Source organism: Vanellus vanellus (assembly GCF_965231255.1).
Source record: "Vanellus vanellus genome assembly, chromosome: 14".
NCBI lineage: Eukaryota > Metazoa > Chordata > Aves > Charadriiformes > Charadriidae > Vanellus > Vanellus vanellus.
The window spans coordinates 19,602,569-19,623,696 of record NC_138919.1 but is presented as its reverse complement, the minus strand read 5'-3'; the positions used below and the strand labels follow the sequence as shown (position 1 = coordinate 19,623,696).

Genomic DNA, 21,128 nt, shown 5'->3' with positions numbered 1-21,128 from the left:
TTCTTAACTTTCTGGAGTGATCACTGAAGCTGATATCAGACTTAACCTTGTCATTAATTTTTTACTGTTCTTAATGGAATGGTAAGTGGTGAAATTGTCTTAGATTTGTAGACCTAGCAAGCTAATCAGTGTGCAGGTAAGTGTGGTTAAATAAAGGAGCTGCCTGCTAACTCAAAAGTTACCTGAGCTGTCTGTGCCTTTCTCTCTCAGTTAGCCATTAATATTGGTATGATGCTTGAAGATCTTCAGGTGACCCATATTACATGGTCTAAATACAAACCACGATATCAGCTGAGACACATAGCATTTTCTGACAGTAATGATAGCTTTTTGTCCTGCAGACTCACTGCAGTTACTAATTCCACAGAATTTCCTTTGGTTATCGCTCTCCTGTGATGACATTGAAATCATAAATGTGAATTTGTTTGATGGATAATTCTTTTTTCACTGTTAAGAAAAATTCTACAGTATTAGGGCCTGGTTAATTCATTAGAGTTAACATATATTTTTGACTAACGTATAAGGCACGAACACATCTATTCATTAAAGTCCTGTAGAGTGCTTTAATTTGGTGTAATATGATTTCCCCAACATTGTATTGATGTTTCCTTCCCCCTCCATAATGTCTTATCATAAATGTCTTATGCATCAGAACCACTATAGCATTAGCAGATCATTTTGAAATGAAGATTTTTGATCTGCAAATACTGAAACATCTTCTTAAATAGCTTCAGCAAATACAGTATGAGACAGTCATACAGTTTTTTGCAAAATCAATGCCCAAGAACAGACTTTTCAAGAGTTCCAAATTTTTCGAAAAGAGTATGTAGAAGCAACTATCATGTTGGAAGTATACAGTTCTGAATGGTCAAGGTCAGCTAGATTTTTTAAAAGGCCATTTGGATATCTGTTTATTTTTATCACATATGTAAGCCTAAAGAACCCCATACACCTTAGTGTCTAATTAGGTAATGTTAGCAATTAGTTCATTTTTCTAACCTAATTTGATTGCTGTATGTGTTTGTATTATGATAAAATCGCAACGACATCATCACACTCTTACTTTTCAACCGGAATGCGCAGGCTGGATGAACTTCAGTTAACGAAAAACCATTCAGAGGTTTAGATTCTCCCGATTCCTTATTTCTGGCTTGCTATTTCAGTCTGTCTATAAAGAAAAAATGATTAATTTCATAGCAATTTTTTTATGGTGCTCTTCCTTTTATTATACTTTCTCACATTTATGCATTTATTTTTACAACCCTGTGAGATGTGGGCATTATATTATCCTCAATTTTGAGATGGAGAAAAGCAGCAGAACATTGATTAATGTGGGCAACGTGCCCCAATTTGCCATTATGGATCACCAGAGACATGATTTTTCAAAGTGCTTTTCACCTATGTGTATCCAAACCACAGCTCCCTTTGCCTTCAGTTGCATTTGGGAGGACTGTAAAAACACGTCTTCTCTAATTAGACTTCCATGCAAAGTAAACAACTTAGAATTGTGGTAACAGTTATTACTCTTTACATGGATCTTGCAAGAACTCAACTCATTTTGGCATAAATAGCATTGGTCTGGTTGAAGGGTACCAAATCTCTCTCTTCTGGTGTGCAGACCTTCAGGTCTCATACTGACAGGAGGGGACCTCTGGGCTCCTGACTCCTACCCCTGTGCAGGTAGACCCGTGTCTTGCTCCTTTGTGTCTCCGTGCCGTGGTGCGCAACTTGCCGGGTACAGCTGGTACGCTGGGTACGTAATCCGCTGACTGGCTAGCACAAGGAGACAGGATAGCAACGGGCCCTGCACCTGGGGTTTGGCACGAAAGGGCATTTGGTGGGCCAAGCGGACCCAACAAAAGGTATTTATTCCCCAACAGCAAACTAGCACCACAGACCTTTCCGGAGAGCTCCATCCCACTCCCAAGATCTGAGGCATAGGGTCTCCTTCTTTGGAAAAGAAAATGTTAGCGTTCTGTGCTCAGGGATGATTTAATCTGGCAAAACTGAGTCATCAATAGGAATGGACAAGTGGGATACCAGAATTTTTCTGACTTGAATTAATTAACGCAGATAGAATGAGGTTTGAACTTCTTGTAAGTGGAACAATAGTGCCATCAGGTGGGCGGGAAGGTGAGTGATTCCTTGGAGAATTTTGTATTGCTATTTCAGTAGTCTAGACACATCTTGGATCCAGTTGATCTTATATTAAAATTGACAGCTTAATTAACGCTGGGTCCTGCCATTTAATTAGTGTATGAAACATAATCATTGTATAAAGAATGGCATCAAAACATCTAGAGCATTAAATACACTTCTTGATTAAATATCACTGCTACCAGTTACCATAACCAGGTTTTACACCAAGGCATTTTATTAATTGTAGCTTTTTACAACAGGTGCTAGCTATTTATGCAAATATTGAAAATTAAATGGCCCACAGAGATGCTTTTAATTTCTCCTTCTCTTCATATTTTTTACTAGAACCTTTAATGCCCAAAATTCAGATGAGCAGAGCGGATTCCAATTCAGTCTCCCCGTGGTATAAAGACCTTCTGCTAAAAACATTGAGGAACGTGGTTTAAGTAGTGCTCGCACTACTTCAGATGTTTTCCAGCAATATGAAATCACTTGCCAGCAATCGTTCATGACCTTGCAGTAGGAAAGATTGTTTATGGCACTGATATCTTGGTCTTTATCTTGACTGCTTGTTAAGATTTGACCAGGGCTTGAAACTCTGAAAAAGAAATAAAACAATAATAAAATGGGACCACATTTTGTAATTGCACAGTCAAAAAAAGTCAAAGAAATGGGAAACTAATGATACTTCCTCTGACAATCATTCCTTAAAGGTAGCACATTGTATACTCCTAGTAATAGATACTTAAGGCAAAGAAAGTGTTGCAATTAAGCGTCATGTTGTTCAAGAGTAAAAAGCATTGAAATTATATACTGAAATTTTATAAATATATCAGTTTAGGTTCCAGTCCTGAAAAAATCTCTGTAGATGAAAAAAGGGACTGACCACCTGTAGCCAAGGGCAGAATATCGACCGGCTCCTATGGTAAATCCTCTCTACAATACAGAGCAGATCTGAGCACCTCAGAATCAGATCCGTTTACATCCAACGTATGGAGCAGGGCAGCTGCCTAGAGCTAGCCGTTGCGAAGTCCCAGTGGCAGATACTACTCCATTTAATAAAGGCAATCTTACCGTCCACTCCAATTTTACCATCTCCATCACTATCACCTGCTGCCAGGAATGCCTTGGTCTCGGCGTCAGTCAGAGCTCTGGCACTGGTGGAGAAATTCTGCAGGAAGAGCCTGTCAAAGGTAAGAGGACGAATGAGCGATATGTACTCAGTAGTGGAAGTATTTAGAATTTGTTATTGGTAGTAGTTGTAAAATTCCAAGTGTGATTTTTGAGACTATTTCAAAAGCTTTTTGTAAATCATTTTGAATTCAATGGCAAACCTTTCTCTAAGTTCAGTGAGAATAAGGGTAAGAAAGGAAGAGGATGTTGCATCACAACATGAGACAATCCTTGATGACGTTTTGGTTTCATTGGATTAAAAAGGCAAAATTAAACTCTGCAGTGGCAGGATTCGTCTTGCCTCTGGTGTGATCTTCCTTCTTTTTTCCTAAGATGTAGACTCTTAAGAGTGGCAGGAATTTTTCTAACCTTACTTTTAACTTCAAAGTCAGATGAATATATCTTCATGTGATAAAAAAAAAGATGAGAGAAAAATAGCCGTTTGAATTCAGTCTAGTAAAAAATCTTGCAATAATAAAAAGCAAAACTCTAGCAGAACTGCTATTTTTATCTTCACAGTCTGTCAGTTATCCGTACATGAAACAAGTATTTTCGGTGCTATCAGAGTCTTTTCTCGTTGTGATCCAGCCTTTCCTTTGTTACTTGTCTTGCAGCTCCTTCAGCACAAGCACACACACGTGTGCACACACGCACACACTTGTCTCTCATCCAAAGAAAGAGAAGGAAAGGGAGTATTTCTGATCTTATCCTGTATTTTTAGACAATAAAACACAAGCCCATTGATAACTCATTTTTTTATTTACTTACTTCAGTTCATCTTCCTCAATAAAGCCACTCCTGTCCTGGTCAAGAATTCCGAAGACTTGGGCGAGCTGGTCTTTGGACTTGGAATTGAGACCCACTTTGACAAAAAAGGTTTTGTAATTGAATGAATCAGCAGCTGAAATAAGCAGGAAGACACAAAGAAAAATAGTTAAAGATCTGGAACAAAAAAAAAATTAGCTTTTTGGTCAAAAAGCACCAAACTGTTCTGCAGTACAGTGAGGGTCATTACAAACCCCAATCCACAATCTTTGATTTTCCTGAGTTTGTTTCAGATTAATGAGATTTTTCCATCAATGATCTCTCAAACCTAGGAAGATAAATATTGACTGTCGTCTTCATCATGCAAGAACATATATTTGTAAAGAGATACTTCAATCAAACATAAATTCACAGAACTTGCTGATAAAAATTGTGCTTGTATTAAAATCAGCAGGAGTTTTATTATTATTCTGTGAAAAAAAGCAGGATTTCAGCCTCTGGATTTTTTTATACTTAAAGTTGCTACAATGCACAAGTGTTGATGGGTGCCTGTACTCGTCTGGCAAAGATTGAAACTTGCATCTGTTCCATTACCTTGCCTCCTTTTTCTCTTTTTGGTAAAACAATTACAGCTGTAATTAGCAAACAAACATAACAAGAACATCTTACCATGTACCCTGGAGAGGAAATCAACGTTATACTGTCTAGTTCGTCCCTTCAGCCTTTTCTTTTTCCATTGGAATTGGGATGTTGGGGTAGTGAGGACAAAGGGATTTGACAGATAAACTGAAAAGCCGAATTTAAAACATAAATGTTACCTTGACAGCTCTGTAGGCCAGCAGCAATTTCAGCTTCTGTCAGGATACCAGCAAGAGCCATGTCAGAGGTGCTGTAAAATGAAAAATAGAACTGGGTAGAGTTCATATTGAGGGTGCTGTATCGGCTTTTGATACTGCCCCATGAGGACCATGAGGTTTGATTAGCGGGGCCGTTGCACCCTGGGTCCCAGGGCAGATCAGGGGAGCTGCCCCGCGGGAGCCCGCTCTTCCATCCCCTTGGCGCATGTGTAGTGCATCTGCCTTCCTGCCATCTCTAGTTAAGTCTTCAGGTGCACAAGCTGAGGACAAAACCAGATATATTTATAGAACTGCACGGCATTTGGGGATCTTTGGTTATATTCATGCATTTTTGCGTGGATTATTGTGGTATCTTCAAAAGCTCCAGAGGAAAGACTGAACTCACCTTGCCACTTAGTTTTCCCCAAGCCAAGAACAGAAAAAACTGTGAGGCAGAAGATCTCCAGAGTCCTCTTGACTTAATTCTTTTTCAAATGAGAGAGATAATGACTTATATAGACCTTAGTTAAGTCCTCTCGACCTTTTACAGAAGTCCTAGAGCCACGTGATGGCTCAGCTACCCCAGGGGATAAATTACTGTGGCTGACAAGACCTGCTAGCTAATCAGATTGATATTTATATCTCAAAGGAATGTGCGTGGTGTTTTAGACAATATATAAGGTTTAGCGCCATACAAAGTAAATCCGCTCAGCTTGCACCTGGTTTTAGGCTATTGAATGATTTTTGATCTGTGAATGAAAAAAATACAATTTTTTTTTATTGCTTAATGATAGCTACAAATGGACATCTTCATGGTAGACTTTGACTTTTAAGGGTGCCATGCTGGTAGGAATTACCCATGAAACATTACTCCTGCAATTACCCTAATACTCTTCAAATAATACTAATACTGATGCATTTGCAATAGATGCATCTGACATACAAGTAGAAACTCACAGATAAAGCTTTTAACTTTAAATCAGCCCGAAGTATTTTTAATAAGCTGGTATACGAGCTTTGGTTACCTAATTACTGAAATACGTACTTTAGACTACAAAAGTCGATATATTGAAGACATTTGCTCAGTATTAGTTCATAGCATGGTGCACATTTTAAAGCATCGTAATAAAATATGTCCTTTTATAGAATGAAGGTTGTCAGTTGTTCAGCAGCACGCAGGAGTACGCATCAGTTAATGCTAAGGAGTGGAACAGAGCAGTGAAATCCGTGATACTTGGTTCATGCTTTCTGTACTGAAAAAATGAACTTCTATAAGGATTCAAACAGTAGCTAAGCTCAAGTTGGAGCTTTTCTCGTACTGGTTATTTATAGGAGGCTCCGCTTGACTGTCTCATGAAATCTGTTGGAACTTAATGGCCTTGAGCATAGCTGAAATTGGCCAATGGTGTAAAAAGCCATGGGGAGAACATTTCACACCCACACATACATAAATGTGCACGGAGGTAATAATATGTGCATTGCAGATTTCAATAATATTTGAGTAATGCCATTACGTTTAAAATAAAGCCTAACACTTGGTCGGTACAACATAAAGCTGCTGTCTTTTCTTTCAAAAATTATATACATGAAAATACAAGCAAAACCTCATCTCACACATCTTAGTTTCCTTTGGTTGTTTCTCCAGGAGAAGGCGGCCGAGGAGAAGTGCTAACTATATGACTCTAAACCCATGCTGTGTGGTAAATGAAACATTGCGAAAGCAAAGTTTTCTGGGCTGGGTAAGATCAGCTGAGCAAGTTGCGTTTAAAGGCGTTTTTTCCTGAACTGGTGGATATATAAACTAAATGATCCTGTCTTTCCATCTGGGAATCTAGCTTTGCCTTTGTTTCCGATTCCTAGGGCAGTAATTCAGAGTATGGCCTCGTATCAGAGAGGATCTGGTAGTTGTGTCGGAATTACTGAGCATTCAAGAAATAATCCCTGTGAGAAGACGGCATCAAGATTGCAAAGCATTTCTGGATAAAAGTTTTGGAGTATTTCTGTGGCAAAGCGGAGCTCGCCTGTAGATGGCCCCAAAGACGGTCAAGTCCGGGCGGGAAAGCTCTGCGGGACTGCTCGGGGCGAGAGGAAACCGGGGAGCTGAGAACGAGAGCGGGGTAGCGGGTGGGCGACCATGGGCAAGAAGAGAAGAGGAAGGAATAGATGTTTAAAAGGAAAAGGTCTGGTGTAACAAACCGCTCGAGAGACTGGCATATAAACAGACTAAATTGAAAACACAGAAATAATTCCAGAGGACTTTCCTTTAATGATGATTAGGAAGAACAGTGGGTTTTTCATCCGTCTAAAGGTTTTACTGTGTTTATTTTTATGCCGGCTAAATATTACAGTCTGTCAGGGAGATCATTGCAAATATAAGATCAGTTTGTTCTGGAAGCCCGGGAGTTAGAGCAGAAAGCGAGTATGTAGGAAATACCAGCTGATTAATACCTAGTTGGGATGAAACTGATGTGATTCCCTTTGAGTCAAGTATTTGCATATTCTACTTTGACAGAAGTTCGCCTTTGAACTTAGGGTCAATGACATCTTTGTAACTGCAGGGGAAGGCATTGTCTAGGGGTACCTTCTTTGCAGATTGTAACCCACGTGCTGATCTGATTTTCTTTCCTGGAGCTTGATACACAAACCCTCTGATTTTCTTGTTTACATGAGCGTAAGACGTACTGATGAGCAAATCAAAAGTTACAGAGCAGCCACATCCCAGCTGCTAGATAGTTTGCTCTATTGGCCTTCAGTGCGGAAGGTGCACCAGAAAGTCCATACCGATGTAATGGTATCTTTCTGTGCCTGTAAGCAAAAGTAATATGGAAATTAAGTTTCATAAAAGGTGAACACTTTAAATTAGTTCATATTCTGCAGCATCCACTTACTAAAATGTTTTAAAATATCTGAACAATAAAGCATGAAGATGTTAGGTACATGCCTGTTCAGGGATTTGATCAAGTTGTATCTATTTCAGTAACCCATTCCAGGAAATGAATCCAGCCTTGGCCCCCTCTGCCCACGCTGTTTGTGTGAAGAGCTCCAGGCGCCTCTGATGATGCTGCATCAATGATTTTCCACATGGGCTGGCTGCTAACTCAAAGAAGAAACTTTACCAGTCTATGTGTGCAATGAATGTTCTGACACCCCCTTGCCCTTTCTGTGCTCTCTTACTCGTTAGAAGATGACTGTGAGATTTTGAACAGTTGGAGAGCTGAAATTGAATCTCAAGTTTACAAATGGCTCTAGGTTGGGATTTCCAAAGGAACATGGAGTTAGGAGGCAGCCAGCTTCCACTTAATACCAGGAGATTTTATCTTATGCGTGGTTCTGCTCCTTTATCAGGACAACTCAAAACTTCAGCTTAAGAGAGATGGTGGGTTCAGTGGCTAGAGCACTGGGGTGGGTTTGGGATACTGGGTTCAACACCCTGGCCCTTTATATCCCCTTTCTAAGAGCTTGTGTGGGACAATCGATTTCTGTGTGTTTAGTTCTCACTTGAAGAGATCATAGTTTGACTTTATTTCAGAAGTATTGGGAGGATTAGAGATTAACCCACTCCTACAGGGAAATGAGGGGACTGAGGTGTGTCTGAGAACTCACGGATTTTGGGCTCAGCGAAACTCAGATCTGCCACTAACATTTTGTGTTGCTCTTTAATTGTCTTAAGTAAGGGTAAAATATATAAACAACATTTCTTTTATCCTGGGAATTACGCAGCAGTATTATACTGAGTATTATACTGAGTAGGATGGTCTTACTCTCGACCTGAGAACATGTTATCAGTGTGATAATATAGGGTGTTGTTAGATCCTTTCTGATTTTATGTAGCATAAACAATTACTAACGGAATTTTAGTTTTTAACTGTGTACTGAGCAGTGTTTCATTTGTGTACCTCATTTACATCGTTCATAAAAGCTTGATGCAGAGGATTTAATCCTTACTTATTAGATTGCCCAGAGAGGTTATAGAAGCTCCATCCTTGAAGATACTCAAACTCAGCTTAGAGCCAGGTGCCCTAAGTTGGCTTTCTGAGGAGGCGATTGGGCCAGAGACCTCCAGAGGCCCTTTCCAGCATGAACTACGCTGCGATTCCATACTTTAATTGTGGTAACATTGTCATACCACCATTTGTCTCTTTACTACTTCAGATGGCGTCCACGTAGCCATCCCGCAGTCAAAGGTTTTCTCTAGTGCAAGGACATTGTCAAGTTCAGAAAACGCTCCTTGCTATTCCCTAAGAAAATTGAAGGCTGCCACTGGCTGAACTTAAATTCATTGAAATGAACCTTCCAAGAAAACTTTGCATTTTTGGAATTTGTTTCTTCTAGGTGGAAAATATTCTTTTCTAGTTTGGTTTACCTCTAAAAGTGTGGATCCTGGTGCCAGCAGAGGACTTAGTAGGGACTTAGTAGGCGTTGGTTTTGCTGAAACAGTCTATGGGCTTTTATTGAAATTGGGGATTTTTGTGAGTTTTATTGTAATTCCTTCTAATGAAGTGGCTGGATGGTTTTAGTAAGATTTAAAACTCATCTTCTTGCCAGGATTTACTGTTTAAGAAGAACAGATTTTCTCATAAACAAAATTCTCTTGAGTTTTATGTAAAGTTGCAACATACACAAGAATTGCCCTTAATTCCCCTTGGGGCTATAGAGGGCAGTGATGTGCAGTTGTTTAGCGTCTCTGAAACACAGGGTAGGCCACGGTGGAGTCTTGCATTTCTTGCATTCCCCATGAGGCTTTCAGATGTGCAAGGAATGCAGGTCTGTCACTTGCGGTATTGTGTGTACCATCCGCTTGTGAACTAGTGACGTGATATTTTAGTGATTAGCAGTGCGAAGAGCTAGTGTATATGTTACATCTGTGTGTTGCTGCAGATCTGGATTGCTCTGGATTTTTTTCTTCAGCAGAGAGGAAAATGAATAAGGTAGAAGGAATCAACAGTCTCATCATTATGCAAAATATTTCAGTGCTGCAATTAACAGCAGCTATAATTTAAGCCCAGATTTAACATCAAAGGCGGTGGGGATAGAATTAGGATTTATGTTCATTATAATTCTGCCAAGGCTTCAGCGAGTGTGATTGCTAGAATTCCTCTTTTGCATTAGCCGTCTTAAATCTGCCGAACAGCTCTCTTACGTGCCTGGGTATGAGTGAGCTGTACTCGCCTCACACAATCGTCTCGCAATTCACGGCAGTGCCAACACTGAATGTTACATAAAAGTTCCAGCAGGCTTTGCTTCTGCTCTTCTTCGAAACAGCTGCCAAATTATGTGAGAATTACCATCCAGTTTCAGCAGGGAGTATTACAATGACAGTCTACCTGTGAGCTGGAACCACGTCACGTAGATGGGAAAGGAGACAACTAAATGTTGGTGGGGAAACTCCCGACCCACTCAGCCAGAAATGCCCAACGTCTGCTCAGTCTGTTGAGGTGTGCACTTAACCATGAACGTTATTTACTTTGTGCATTAATGAGGACAATGCTATAACTAGCTCTAAATCCTGCAAGACACTTAGGAAAGGAAAGACTGGTTCTTAGTAGTTTTCAGACTTAAGGAAATTGCTAATATTATGGATTATATAGATGATTATTTGTATAATAAATGAAAGAATTGAGTAATGGCCACTATTTAGCAACGTAACAGAGCTTTGAGGTAATCAAACAGCAATACTGGCTGTTGTTTCATCTGAAGAAAACAGAAGTTCTCAACTGTGGCAAAGAATTATTGTTTTGTACATATGAAGAGCTAATAAGCAGCATGTCCATGATTCGCAGAAAAACCTCCAGGCCTGTGGCCCATGTTGTCAGGGGACTGTGACTTGGGACACTGTCAGGGTTGGGATTAGACCCTTCTCCTCTATCTCACAGCTGCCTTAGATTTCATGAAAGATAAATCTTCTTAAGGGAGAGTTACATTTTAGGCCATAAACACTTTCTGATGACACATGCTGTAGCCTAGTACTTCATTTTGTAAAATTACCCACAAACTTGTTCCATGCTTTGAGCTATGTGTCAACTCCTCTTAAATTTTTTTCTCATATTCTCAGGGTTGGGACTTAATATAAATTATTTTTAGATATCTTGTTAGCATTGCTTTTCCTCAAGGATCAGAGAATGAAGGAGAAATAAAACTCACTGAAATCAGTACAATTAGGCCTTAAAAGGTGTTGTTTAAAATCATCAAAACTGTGTCTGGCGAGTCAGCATGGTCAAGTATGAGGCTGGAAAACCTAAACAAAATTTAAAAAGCAGCTTCCCCCCCTCCCCCCCCAAGTTGTTGTTGTTTTTTAATTTTTGTCTCCCCTCTTCCAGCCACAATTCAACATTATGTGTGGCTGAAAATCACAAAGTGCCTTCTTTACAATGGAAGTGTAACAATACCACGTGACCAAAACATCTGTACATTGCAAGATTCCTCAGCAATCCGGTGTGTGAACTTGATGGATGGGGAATTGTCAATGCCTGAAACAATATAAAAATGTACAAACACATGCTGAGTGCGAGGTGCTTGTTGGACGAGGTAATTGGAAGAGTCAGTCCAAGGTTGCCTTTGGTCTAATGCTGTCTATGCCTTCACCAGAGATTGGAATTCTGTCAAGGAAGAAAATGAGAAAGGCAGGGAATAAAACTAGATGAAAGTGGGTTTTAACATCTTTAGAAAAGATAGATAAAAATGACTTAAACTCCTAGTCGTGGAAGGCTCCCAAAGTTATTATAACACTGCACAAGAGCTACTGCTAAACTGAGATTCTGGGGGCGTAACAGATTTTTCACTCCTTAAAAAGAGTAAGTGCAGAGAGGAGGAGTGCATCTGTAAACTCTTATTTGTGGGAAATCCTGGGTTAAAGGTAAACTATCTTTAACCCATTACAAACACTGATTATAGCCAAGGAAGCAGAGAGTGAATTAGGTCGAGCCTGTAGCTTTCAATATGAGGGATTTTTTGGTTTTGTTATTCCAAAGAAAAAATATCAGTAGTGATGTAATTTTAGAACGGGAGATTCAGTGGTTAAGGGCTAAGATCTGTATAATGTAATGCCCTATTTGGGGCTCAAACTGAAGCTGCAAAAGCTGCTGCTGAAGCAAATTCCTCCAACAGTGTATATCTCCCTCTCCTCCCAAACTCTGGCTAAGATTAGCACGTGTGTCTGTTCGAGTTATTGCCACCTGTCCTAGTTCAGCTGAGACAGCCCTGTTTTCAGTGACTTCATCTCTAATATATGATGCATAATGTCCTATTTTCCCTTGCTGCAATTTCTAAAAGAAATATCCTGGCCGGTTCACATCATCCCTGCAAGGTTTTCTTTAGGATTTGATTTCGTTTCTCATAGAAGGGCTGCCCAGTGAAATTTGCCCTTGTCAGATAATTCTCCAGCACAGAATCCTGTGCTGCATTGCAGCAGTTCTAGCCTGGAAAAACAATACCAGTCTTATTTTACATTACTGAATTAACCAGTCGGTAATATTTGCCAACCTTTGATAGCAGCAGATGAAGAAATAAGTTTATGTAGGTGGAAGTGTGTTTACAAATGAAAGTGCCATATGGCCAGAAGTGCACAGCATCCACTGCCAAAACGGAAATTCAAAGAATGAATAGGTGTTCAGGATATTTTATAAATCTGGCACGTCGAGTCTATGGATCAGACATATGGCAGAATTAACCCCAAAGCTGTTGTTATTGATTGGAAGAACAGGCTCTACATGGGGCTTAAATATGCTGTTGCTGCAACAGAGACCAGATGGGAATAAAGCTGTGAAATTAGTATTCACGAGTATAAAAATCGTGGCAGAAAGTACCTGGCCAAAGTGCTTGGATGTATTCTTCATGCCACAGTTTAAATGCAGCCCTAAGTGCATGCATTTTAAACCACAAATTTTAAGAAGTTTCCAAAAGTCTTACCTTCCACTCCAATTTTGCCATCGCCATCAGTGTCACCTGCAGCCAGAAAAGCCTTGGTCTCCGCAGAGGTGAGGACTCTGGCACTTGACGAGAAATTCTTCAGAAACAGCCTGAAACAGAACAGGGTCGAGTACTGTGCTTGAGTTTTATTCTCTGAAATGTCCTTGGCATATTGGTACTTCTGGTTTTCTTAAACCCATGCTGAAACACCCATAATGGAATGCCTGCTCGATTATCAGAGGAAATCCACACAGGTTCCAGGAAAGACAAGGAGTTGTGGTTTATTTTTAAAATAACAGCAAGTTTCTTCTAGGACACCGAGCAAGTTCGAAGTTTTACATTGTTTAAATAAATACTTACTGAAGCTCCTCTTCTTCGATGAAACCACTCTTGTCCTGATCAAGGATTCCAAAAACTTTCTTTATCTGATCAGGAGTTTTGCTGGATAGACCAACCATGGAGAAGAAAGACTTGTAATTGAAGGAATCATCAGCTGGAAGAAACAGAAGTTGTTTAAATATTTTCCCTTGAAGTTGCTACTACTACATGTATTCCTTGGGAAAACGTGTATCTTTTCTTAAGCATCAGCCTGGTCCTCTTTCTCTTGTTCCCCAGAGTAGCAAAAAAGAAGATAAGGTGGATAATTTCGCTTTTTAATCACTCTGTGCCTGTGGTCATTTATCCTTTCAGCCAGTTTGAGGTTTTCTGCTACAATGCATATTCTGCTAAATCAGGATTGATGCAATGTGTCGCATGCAATTAATAATACATATCTAGAGGGTGCTACTGTGGCTACAGACCACCTCCTCTAACGCTTACTTCATTTTCACTCACTCCTCACTGTGGTGAGGGGTTTGGTCGAAAAGTAACTTACGGTCTTAGACTAGCTCTCCGAGCACCTGGAAAATTGGCTTGCTCATGCCGGGGGACTCTTAAGAGAACTGAGAGTGGTCATTGCTTCACAAACGACACTTTCATTCTGCAAGCTGAGGCTTTTTTTGACATTTTGCAGGAAAAAGCCAACTATTTAAGACTTTAACGGGTTTAAAAATTGACAAAGTTAAGAGTTCAGCCAGCCCTAACTGAAGCCGAGGCCCTTTAATTGCTGCTCTCTGTTTCGGGGAATGTTACCCACTGAATAACCGCTTGCGAGACTTTCTGAATTCAAGGGGCTGTACTGTAATGCAGCTAGAAAGAGATCTCACGGGGAAGGAATCTGAGGGAAAATGGTAGGCATGTCGTCTTAAGACATAAAAATGATATGCATCTTCTGGCTGCAGAGAGACCATTCCTTACCCTGGCAGCTGGAGAGAGCAGATTCGATATCTTTAGCAGAAAGGATGTCAGTGATGGCCATTGTTGAACTGTAAAATAAATTAAATGTGAGCTACTTAGTCATTAAAATGACTTCTCTACCTCTTTCATGGCTCTATTTGAAGGTGCTGCTGTGCCAGTATAGGATAGGGGAGACATTATTCATCTCCAGTAAGCGGGGCGTACTGTGACAGATGTCTGCAGCAGGTGCTTCCACTTAAAGCGGGGTAACGAGGGGGAGTTCTGCAGGCGGGAGTGGGGGGCTTCAGGACGGGCTGGTGCTGGTGGTGCACTGGGAGAGCGAATCGAAGGTGTCTGGCACCACAAAACTTCGTGACTTCTGTGTGGGCTTTCCTGGAGGTGGATTATTACTCAATTAAAATCGGCATATATTTACAGCATACATAAAAGATAAGGCTCAGTATGTCCGCTAGAACTGTATCTCGAATAAATGTAATTGCCATTTTAAAAAATCTACTATTGTTATCAACACATATAGTGATCTTTTCAAGGAATTAAAATAATAGTGTAGAATAAGTAATAATGCTACTCGTTTCAAGGAAATCTAAATTTGGAGGGTAAGTCCCTCCTGTTTAGTTGCAACAATAAATGTAACTCCACTATAAATTTGGCTTGCTGGGCTGCTGCATCATTAAAAGACTACATTTCGTGATAGCTTTATAAAAAGGTTTTCTTAAGTCTGTTGTGGGTTGTTTTTTTATTCCACGTAGGCGATAATAAACCAGACCGTTATCCAAATTTTGGCATTTCAGTATATCGATGTGCTTAGAACAGAGGTATTGAGACTTAATATTTGTTCCTAGTAGAGTGGAGGGGGGGGTTTCTTCTGATACAGCAGCATTTGACAAAAGATACTCTTTGTCTCATTCAGCCACCAACAGCTGCAATAGTTTGCCAATGTAATACATATCGCTTCAGAAAATGCTAAAAGGCCTGAGTTTCTAGTCAATTTTTCAGTGTGAACATAGCATTGATGCATTTACGGTTTGGTAAACTGCACACGCCAGTGCGGGTTAAAACTTGCGACAATACTGTAAAGTAGCTTCATGTTAATGAAGGAAGGGGAACTGAGGCATAGAAAAGTTATTCTTGAAAGCCACAAGAGAACAGAAATATCTTTTCGTGAGTCTCTAACTGATCTTCAACATCGTCATCCCTCCAGTCTGAGCATGGAAAGCAGCGTTCATGGGAAGGAGAGCGATGCTGGTAACCAGTCATAGTCTGTGCACCGGTTGGAGATCTACACGCAGGTTGAAGCTGCCCCCAGTACGAAGGTCTGCCTCCATACTGGAGGGGGGGGGTCGCAGCAGGGAGATTGTCAGCTGCTTCAGTCCCTTTCTGAAGATCTCAGGAGGTGTAAGGAGACAACGGGACAAATTCAGGCTGATGGCAATGAGTACTTCTCCAGCTAAGGCTGATGAGTTACTTTTGTTTTGCTAGCAATTATTTTGTCCCAGTGGCTTCTTCTGCAAAGTACTTCCCCCTCTCAGCACTAGGCGAGATAATTTGGAGCTCTGCCATTCACCTAATTCTCGCTGCTGACAGGATTAAAAATGGGGAAGAGTTGAAGGAAAACCTAAAAATTGCAGCATGGTCTCGTTTTTTACAAGGGGCATCATTCCTGTCTTTTTCCATCCTATGATCTGAATGCTGATTCTATTCTATGTTAGCTTGTAACAAAGATAAGACATACTAGAAGCTGATAGAAGAATAGATATTTTAATTGCATAGGCACTTTCTATTTAAGCAGCATTTTGCTTTCGTGTTTCTTTTTCTGAAAGCAGAGGATCTAATCAGCTTACCTTTGTGGTCTTCTTGACTGGATAAGGAAGCAGTCTGGTCGGGAGGAACGTACTTGCTGTGTGTCTCCACCAGAGCTGAGCTTGCATATATATACTTTAAGTTGTATACCATATACAGATTTTAGATTTCAGCGTCACGAAGGGGGAATGGTGTCAAATGAACTTGCCTAACTAATCATCTTGCACTATTTTTATCTCAAGAGAATACATATGATATTTGCAAACGAAACAAGATAAGTGGCTGGATAGGCGAAAAGGAGAGAGTCATATTAAATTTCTTCTGATTTAAGCAGAAAATACCAACTTCTTTGTATGATGTAGGGCAGAAATCCCCCCCCACCATTGGATACGCTTGAGCCGAGGAGTCAGATGAAATGAAGCACTACTAACTTCTGAAGAGATGCCTTTAACGAATGTTTAAATGTGTTAAAACTTATTATCTTCTCTGTAGACACTACATGGGACAGAGTTTCCTCATTAGAGTGCTGAACAAAACCAAAAAATTAAAAATGTCCTGTTCAAATATTGTTTATGTAGCAAACCATTTAGGGAAAAGAATAGTCGCGTTGTCTCCCAGAATGTCTGGTCTGTTGTTGTTTTGAAAAAAGCACCACACAGTGAATTTGTTGCTACCGGAGGTAAAATAATATGATGTCAATCCATGGGAACAGTTGGTTGGGGGAGGGTATTTCGTCTGGTATGTTTCCAGAGAAAATCTTAGAATTCTGAAAGGTTCTGACATCCTGTTTAGTCGCGTATGTATGAAGCAAAGGGGTTGTGATCTACCCAGCTGTCTCAGACAAAAGCCCCTGAGCCCTATATTAAAGATCTTTGCTTTCAGAACAAAGAGAAAAATTTCGATAGCAGCATCACTGCAGGGAACAATATGTGAAGAGTGTCTTTGCAATTTTGTAGCCTACCTTCCGATCTCTTTTAGATCAGTGATGATTTTTAGTCTTTTGGCCAGCTCTGTTTCCACGTCTTCCTTTGTCCTAGATACCTTTTTTTTTTTTTAATAGCATAGAAACAATTTTATGATCTCCGTTTTCTTTCCTGAACATTGTAGCCTAACTGGGTGAGGAGCCTGTAAGCCTTGATCTCAGTTGTGGCTTGAGGCAGCAGAACAGCGAAAGACAAGTCATCTGGATGACAGCACAAGATGGCATTATGGCCAGGGGTACGGGGTGGCAAGGGGTGACAGAGCAATTGGCATCACAGCTTGAGGTGGTGGCACAGTAAGAGGTGACAGTGCAGAGACTCTCTTAATGTCAGAAAGAGTATCAAGGCATCTTTTCTCAGAAGCATTTCCCTCTAAGATGGAAGGCAAACCTAGCCGAGGACTGGAGCCAACAACTGATAAATCCTAGGGTGAAGCTGAAAAAACGGCAAGACCTTAGTGCATCCGGCATCGGCCGCAGCTGATGAGAAAGGAACAAAAGACTATTGTAAAAGATGCTGTGAGTGGAGGGGGTGTTATTTCACTTACTGCATATGAACATAAGAAAAAGAATTGCTCCAAGGTTTTTGCTTTTTACAGATTCTGCATGCCTGTCCTCTGTTAAAAAGTTTCAGACGCAGATAATTCTCGTGAGGGGAAGAACCGTTGGTTAAGAATGGCTGTGGAAGATTTCAGCTTTCCCAGTTTTCTGAATGGGTTGTTGACCAGCTGACGCTGAAAAATTTCAAGAAGAATTTGATGGCTAGATATTTAATACTGGCTCTTGTGCCACTGGTGACATCTGGTAGAGGGGTTACAAATATCACTTTCTCCCCTCAAACTCTTCTAAGAAATGACTTTTATTCTACATGGGAAGAAAATTCCTCTCCCTTGTGCACACACCACCCTTTTCTCCCCCTCCAATTCGGAAAATTGCCTACATAGTGCCAACAACTGATGTGCAGTAAGTAGGGCGTCCAACATAAAAACCGATGGCGTGATATGACCTAATGAAGCTAAGTTAAGAGGAAGGCCAAATTCTGCTGAAACTCTTGGACTGCTGGAGTCTACATGGGAATTTGGGCTCTGGTGTCTATTTCAGAGAATGCATTTGATTTTAGATGCAATGGCTTCTCATTTTGCCCAGAGCTAATTCCACATATGTTAACCCCTCGCCCCCACTCTTCCCTTTAAAAATAGCATTGATTGCTGTTATTTCCCTTAATGCCTGTGGCCTGTTGCCATTAGTTTGAACTTTTGTATGCGAATCACATAAGGATGCAGCCTTTAAAAGTGTGCTTTGTTTTCTAAGAGGCTTCAGCAAGATGATTCCTTTTGTTCTCTGAAATTTTAAGGATAAAGCATGACCATCAAATGATTCATGGCTCTAGTCTGTTGAGCTGCATTCAGACTCCAGCAAATTTTGGAGTCACTTTTGCGGTGAGATTGGAGGCACTAGAGACCCGGAACACGTGCACTGGCTGGCAGGATGAAATGCACAAGGATCATGTAACTCTATTTACAACCATTTTATTTTCAAGCCCTACATTAGAGATTGCAAAAACATCTGTCTGGTCATTTTTACTTTCTTAAATCAAATACTGTTAGTAACTTTCCAGCTGCCATCCAGCTTGGCAGGGAGAAGAACCGGGGAAGTATAAAAAGTAAGCAGAAGATATCCCTTTCCGATTGTCGGGTTACCACTAAAAGCGGTTTTGAACCCTGGGACTTGAGCATTTCACTTTGCTCGAGTCTCATCGCCTTCTAGAGGACTCTGTAACGGAACGCTCCTCTTGTTTTATTCTTCCCAGTTTTGATCTTAACTCTTCTAATGCCTGAAGTTACCCCCCCACCCCCCCAGGTCGAAAAGCTGTATTTTAGGTCATCATACGTTCTGTGATTGTTCTAGAATATAGTCTTGTCATTCTTCTCCAAGTGCTGACATGAATCGTGTATGCAATAGAATAGCAAAAATATGCTAAACAGTTGTGAATGCCTACTTTAATTTGAGTAAGTGTGATTTGCTGCCCTTGTGTGTGCCCGAAATTGTTCTGCCTGAATGCTTATGATAGGGATATCCATAGCCACCGGTCAAGGAACAGAAATCACCTCATATAATGTGTTTAACCTGTTGTTAAATGACATGTGAATAGTGAGAGTAGAATATTAAGTCAGCTTGCAATTTGCTTTGGGAATGTATGAGAGGAAAGAAATTGTATGAATGTAATTTAGTGTAACTGTATTAATGCATCATGCCCCTGTCATTTGAGGAACATAACTCTTGGAGTGATCTGGAAATATTTGTGAGTCATTTTAGGTTTATGTTACTTAATCTAGTATCTGCAGACACCTCCTAACTAGCCCCCGATAAAATGCTGAAAAAGAAAAACACCAAAACAGTTATGGGGTGAAGAAGCTGTATGTAGGAAATACACCAAATAACATCTGTTTTATTTTTGCAAACGTAAATGAATCGGAAAAATTAATTTATTTATTTTTACCAGCTATCATTCTAGTGTCAAGTGGCTTCAACCTCCGAGGTAGATTTTCAGAGATTCTAAGAATTTACAAAGTAACTTTTCAACTTCAAGTGCCCTTTAAAGTGCTAATTTACAGAATTTCTTCAATCATTTTTTTCTTACATGTGTAAAGCGTAATTTTTAAGCCAACTGGGTTGTTTACATAGATCGGACAATTTCTGGTTCTGCATATCTGAAATATGCAAGAGAGAGTTTTAATTCTGATTGCAAAATCCGAAAGGAATGTGTCCAGAGGTAAAATCTATGTGATTTCTCAAGCTGTAGCTTGAGATTTCTGAATTCAGACTTTCCAGTTCACTTCCATTTCTGTTTCTTTTTGAAAATGTTCATGCATTGATGCAGAAAGGAAAAGACTTTTTTTTGAAGAAAGAAATTCACACAGAATGATTTCTGAAATGATAGATTCCTGGGTCTATTAAATCTGATGCAATCGTTCATAAATGGACAAAACACTTGAACCTCTGGATGACTCTATCCGTAGTTTAAAAATTACATGCAGCAAGTGTCAGAAAGCCTATAGATTAAATAATCTTCCTGCTTTAATTCTGGAGCAACAAGCTTACTAACTTTAGAAGTATCCTAATAAAATTGCCAATGAAAAGGGAGGTGTGGGATAACCATGTGTTTTGAGTAGAAAATAAAAGCAGTTCTGTCAAGGCAGTCTTCTCTAGCTAAGTCGGACGCGAAGATCCCTGCTGAAAACAGAAGTTCTATTCAGCATTTGATCTACTATATTCTCTTCTTGAGCGGTGTTCCTCAGCTCCTGTCTGATAACGCCCCCGGCAGAGGGTCCAGTTGTAACACTGGTCTGAGTTTACACCGCGTAGCCCCGAGCAGTCCTGCTCCACGACTGTGGTTTATAAGCGCTATAAATAATCATCGGTTGCAGCAGGCTTTCAAATATAGATATGTTTGAAACGAACTCGGATGTTTTTGAGCCCGGCTGTATACTCCCGTGTAGCCCTCGCCAGGCTGTGTCAGTAGCGTATCCCGCCATACCCAGGCACAGCTCCCTGCCGTTAGGTAGCTGCAGCAGGGGGCAGTAAGAATTGGGTCATTATTCGTGCATCCCATCTAGTACTGCTATTGCTGAATAAAAGCAGTGCCTTCGATTTTTCTGGCAGAATTGCTTGCTAAGGATAAATATATATTTCAAGGATATATGAGTTTCAAAAAACCCAAACGCTAACTGACATAAAATTGGCTGCCAGAGATGTTTTTCCCGTGTACAAAGCCCATACCCGGTCTGATTTATAGGTGCTGGTGAGGTGTGAATTACTTCCCTGCTCCTGACATCAGGAACTGGTCAAAACCTGGCACCGCTCCAGTCCAGCCTGTGTGCTTGGACTTCTTCTCTGGGGAAACTAGGGCATAATGAGGGGCTGGCGGGTGTCTGGGTATTGCCAAACTGTGGAGTTCATGTCTCCAGGGCACGCACCCGGACTCAGGAACTCGGAAGCATTCCTTCGTCCCTCGTTAGTCGTTGCCAACAAACAGCAAAGCGCTGACAATAATTAGAATGAGGACTGTAGAAAAGTAAGCTGAATTAATATGGAAGTTGGTACTAGAGACATAATGGCATCGGATATTGAAAGCATTAAGTCTTTACTAACAGGAATTCACTGAGCATTTGAGAGCTAAGCCTGGTTTAATCAAACGGTGCTTCAATAAAGTGATTCCACTGTTCAAATATCTA

At 40.4% G+C, this 21,128-nt stretch overlaps 2 protein-coding genes across 2 annotated transcripts; both read right to left on the bottom strand.

The window, feature by feature from the left end:
- Positions 1 to 2,711: 2,711 nt before the first annotated feature.
- On the bottom strand, positions 2,712 to 4,992 carry LOC309677860 (parvalbumin beta-like; the record flags this gene model as incomplete). Its single annotated transcript, XM_082490757.1, has 4 exons — positions 4,896 to 4,992; positions 4,081 to 4,213; positions 3,214 to 3,323; positions 2,712 to 2,737 (listed from the first exon to the last, which is right to left on the bottom strand). Exons 1-4 carry the CDS (start codon positions 4,954 to 4,956, stop codon positions 2,712 to 2,714), a joined length of 330 nt encoding a protein of 109 aa, XP_082346883.1. The 5' UTR covers positions 4,957 to 4,992.
- Positions 4,993 to 11,483: 6,491 nt separating this feature from the next.
- On the bottom strand, positions 11,484 to 14,175 carry LOC309677863 (parvalbumin, thymic; the record flags this gene model as incomplete). Its single annotated transcript, XM_082490760.1, has 4 exons — positions 11,484 to 11,509; positions 12,819 to 12,928; positions 13,179 to 13,311; positions 14,115 to 14,175. The coding sequence occupies 4 exons, from the start codon at positions 14,173 to 14,175 to the stop codon at positions 11,484 to 11,486; spliced, it is 330 nt and encodes a 109-aa protein (XP_082346886.1).
- Positions 14,176 to 21,128: the final 6,953 nt, after the last annotated feature.